The 4,664-nt window shown below is 31.4% G+C and overlaps 1 protein-coding gene across 1 annotated transcript in view; it reads left to right on the forward strand.

Annotated features, from left to right (window-relative positions):
• The window catches only part of LOC106463453 (DNA-dependent protein kinase catalytic subunit-like), a 169,878-nt gene that overhangs the window by 11,932 nt on the left and 153,282 nt on the right, over window positions 1-4,664 (forward strand). Inside the window, exons 8-10 of the mRNA XM_022390945.1 lie at window positions 573-659; window positions 1,591-1,748; window positions 2,042-2,104. Coding sequence (XP_022246653.1) covers window positions 573-659; window positions 1,591-1,748; window positions 2,042-2,104 — 308 coding nt within the window. The remainder of the gene's footprint in view (window positions 1-572; window positions 660-1,590; window positions 1,749-2,041; window positions 2,105-4,664) is intronic.

Below are 4,664 nucleotides of genomic sequence, written 5' to 3' on the forward strand. Positions count from 1 at the left end.
ATAGACTTGTATTCAATATTTCTGTAGATACAACCTAAAATCCAATTTGCCCTACCACTAGCAACAGCACACTGCTTAGTTTTGTCAAAGAAAACTTAAAAACAAAAAAATTCCTTTTTGGAAAGGTCAATGTATCCATTAATATAAATAAGATGATGAGTAAACTCTTTCTGGATCTAACCCTTAAGATCTATTAGTGAATCATTTATGAAAAATTTTGTGAGAATTATCTTTAAGATTTACGTTTTGAATCGTGCTATACTGAAAAAGAACATTTGAATTTGTTTCTTAAGTATATCTTGAAAAATGTGGCCCGGCATGGCCAGGTGGTTAGAGCGCTTGACTCGCAATCTGCGGGTCATGGGTTCGAATCCCCGTCACACCAAAACAAGCTCACCCGGTGTCCGGACTAGGACGCTAGTCCTACTTCCGGATACACACTTCCAAACACCATACACAACTACTATCTGGAAAAATGTAAGCAGTATGTAGTTTCTAAATTGAATTTTTATAATATTTCTGGGAAGTGTATCTTCCCTTGGATTTTATTTTGTCAACATATTTTTTTACAGATCCTCAGAAATCTTATAAAATATTCTGTTATGCTCGAAGTTCAATACTAAGTTCAGTGGAACACAGCAGGTTTGAGATGCCACGAGGTAAGATACTGTTTTGTACTTTGGAAAATTTCTTGTTTTCCACTAATGAAACTGGATTGATTTTTATCTTATGAAGTACCAGTATCATCACAATAATAATATTTTTACAACTTTTTTGTTGTAATATTTGTGTTAAATACAAATGTTAAATTCAAAATTATATTTTCATCAGTAAAACCAAAGCAAAAATAGTGAAACTTTGGGTCGCTAAAATCCTTTTTTTTTATGATAAATATGTGACAGTTGATGCAAATATGGTGCTTGTGAAGGACTTTTCTCAGAAGGGCAAAAGCTGAAACTTTCAAGACCTTTTTTCATTTCATGTGTGTTTTGTGATGGATTTATTCTAGATTAATTTATTTTGCAGCTTAATTTTATATATTTGTTTTATTAACAAGGGTCTCCTGTTTTTAGATTTGATATTTTTTTAACCACATCCTTTCTTGGCTTTGTACAAAGTTCTTTGTTTTTGCACTGCATTACATTACTATTGGTTTCAAATTTTTATGATTGTAAAGAGCAGTTGAAGACATTTTCAGTGTTTTTGATATATATTTTTATATAACTGTACATATACATACACACAAATTTAGCTTTAACCGATAACCAAAGATTAATACTAATGTTATCTGATTAATTCACTTGAATAGGAAGAGTGAAAAGTTTTTTAGCAGGTATTTCTGTTTGATGCTTAAAGCAGGTTAAAATTCACTTTTGCATAAACTATTATTTGTGTAGTGTGTGTGTTTCAAATAACATTTTGATATAAATGCAAATTTGTATTTATTTTTGTGGTATTTTGATTCTAGTTTCTTTTTTCTGTTTTTTATGGTGACCTGCAGTTGTTACCCATTTGTGATGTAAACATATAGTAAGTAATTATTAAAAACTGTTACCAGTGGAATTCGATTTTGTCTTATTACTTTCTTAGCTGGGTTGATGTTGTTTGCAAGACACGCACCTCAGTTCAACCAGTTCCTTTTTGATGATTATGAGAATATGTATAAGAACTTTGTACACTGGTGTCATCAGTCGAACAAAGAAAGCAGAGCAATAGGCTATGCTGCGTTGGAATCGTTTCTCAAAGAGGTGACTTATTCGAGCTTAAGATGTTAATTACATATACTTGCGGTAGAAAGAAGGGACATTTATTGTTTTACTTGCATGGACAAATGATATGTAAATATAAATAATGAAAGCAAATCTATTTACATATTAGTCGATATTTAGAATAATGATCCCACGTTTATTATTTATATCATTTAAATACTCTTAAAAACCATTATGGTGTAATAGGGTATTAACTTAATCCAAACATTTAAAAATCCCAATGCTGTGTAAAATTCTGTGTCTGTTTGTTGAATTTGTTTTTGTTTTTTAAGATTACAGATATATTAATTGCTAAAGCACGAGAAGGAAAAAGTGAAGGGTCATCTGTTTTCAAGGTAAAAGATTAATTTTTTTTTTATAATCCAAAAATAACTGTTAGAATCATACTTTTTCTAATTATAAACTGCAAGATTTATTAATCGAGCATTTCCAAAACTTCTGTCACCTTTAATAAATATGGTTTCTTGTGCACATACCCTCTTTTTTTTTAAATGAGTGAAAGAGTGAGTTAAGTGATGAGATATAATAGATGGATACACATTAAAATATTATATGTGTTGTAGTAATTGCCTATTATTTTCATTAATAAAAAATTATTAAAACTCTTAATTTTGCATTATTGCACAATTCCCCTTACACTAATCATTTATGCCCCTCCAAGAGATCCCTTGTGCCCCACACTTTGGAAAATGTTGTATTAACTCATTTGTTAAAATTGTGAAAAAGCATAAATTAAAATGTCCATAAATTTAATTCTATAACATCAAATTTTTGACAGAACTCTCCGTGCATGACAGGAATGTGAAAATTCATAGAAATTCACACGTTTCACACACAAAATATGAGTCTGAGAGTCATGCATATAATGTAAAAATGTGGGTGGAAGGTCCAAGCCTGGTCTGATTTTGAGCAAATTTCTCACTCAACTTAGCAGAATATCAATGAGAGCACATGATGCAGCGGGCTTATTGTCAACCTTAAATGTTCTCATGCAGTAATAAGATTTAGAAAAATAATCATGCAAAATTATGTATGTTTGAGAGCCGGAAGCAAGATTTGCATCATGACGGTATGCAACAGACTTTCTGCTTACACTATGCACAAGTTTCCTCAGATTTATTCTTTTTGACCTTCCATATTTGAGATCTTGAGTCTGTTTTGGATATTTATTTTATATGTAATGGTGGAAGTACTATAATTAATTTTAAGAGTGCCTTGATAACACTGCAGATTGATATTCATCTGAAGTAGTCAACAACAGTACTTTCCTCTAGTGTCATCCCAATTAGACTCAGTAAAGTTTAAAATCTTTCAAAATTAAAAATCCCCCTTCCCCTCAAAAACCTGTTGACAGGAGTCTGGTATGCTTTTTTCCTAGATTTAAGTGCTCTGTTGACAGGAGTCTGATATGTTTTTCCTGGATATAAGTGCTCTGTTGAGGGGAGTCTGGTATGTTTTTTCCTAGATTTAAGAGCTCTGTTGACAGGTGTCTCATGCCCCAGCATGGCCAGGTGGTTAGGCCGCTCGACTCGCAATCTGAGGGTCGCGAGTTCGAATCCCCATCCCACCAAACATTCTCGCCCTTTCAACTGTGGGGGCGTTATAATGTGACGGTCAATCCCACTATTCGTTGACAAAAGAGTAGCCCAAGAGTTGGCGGTGGGTGGTGATGACTAGCTGCCTTCCCTCTAATTTTACACTTATAAATTAGGGACGGCTAGCACAGATAGCCCTCGTGTAGCTTTGCACGAAATTCAAAACAAACCAGGAGTCTCGTATGTTTTTTTCTAGATTTATGTGCTCTTTTGACAAGAGTCTCATGTTTTTTCCTAGATTTAAATGCTGATACTACATAGAGAACTTTTGGATCCTCTAATCAGTAACATTATTGTTGTTGTTCTAAAGTTGTATGACTTATTTGTTGCAAACTAGTAATATCTTCCAAACAGCCTGGTTGATGTTCAGTTCTGGCTGAAGAGAGTGATTCATTAAATCTTCTTTTAACTCTTAATGATCGTAAATCAGAAACAAACTTGTGTATTGAGTGTTAGCTGGTTCATAGTCTGATGATATAAAGTGTGTGAAGAGTTCTGTACAAATGGCTGTAAATGACCAAAAACAGAAAATTAGTGAACTGTGTTCACAAATGTGTGGTGAATACTAGTAAAGTCTTAATGGTTTTTAGTTTAAGTGTAGGATTCTTAAACTTGAATGCTCAAACATTGTTTTGAAATTTTTAGTTTCGAGCAGTTGTTAATGGTTTCCTATTTAATCATTTATGATTAAAGTTTGTTTTAGCAGATACACAAAATTCAACAACTTATATTATTTTTTCAGTATCATTTTGTAAACATTTGTTGAATCCACTATGTATTGAAAGTTAGATTCTGTAAGTAATTTATTAGATTCTGTCAGTAATTTGTTGAATCCACTATATATTTAAAGTTAGATTCTGTCAGTAATTTATTGGATCCATTATATATTTAAAGTTAGATTCTGTAAGTAATTTATTGGATTCAGTATGTATCTAAAGTTAGATTCTGTCAGTAATTTATTGGATCCATTATATATTTAAAGTTAGATTCTGTAAGTAATTTATTAGATTCAGTATGTATCTAAAGGTAGATTATGTCAGTAATTTATTGGATCCATTATATACTTAAAGTTAGATTCTGTAAGTAATTTATTGGATCCATTATATATTTAAAGTTAGATTCTGTCAGTAATTTATTGGATCCATTATATATTTAAAGTTAGATTCTGTAAGTAATTTATTAGATTCAATATGTATCTAAAGGTAGATTATGTCAGTAATTTATTGGATCCATTATATATTTAAAGTTAGATTCTGTAAGTAATTTATTAGATTCAATATGTATCTAAAGGTAGATTATG

This window comes from Limulus polyphemus, unplaced genomic scaffold (genome assembly GCF_000517525.1).
Source record: "Limulus polyphemus unplaced genomic scaffold, Limulus_polyphemus-2.1.2 Scaffold1412, whole genome shotgun sequence".
Lineage (NCBI taxonomy): Eukaryota > Metazoa > Arthropoda > Merostomata > Xiphosura > Limulidae > Limulus > Limulus polyphemus.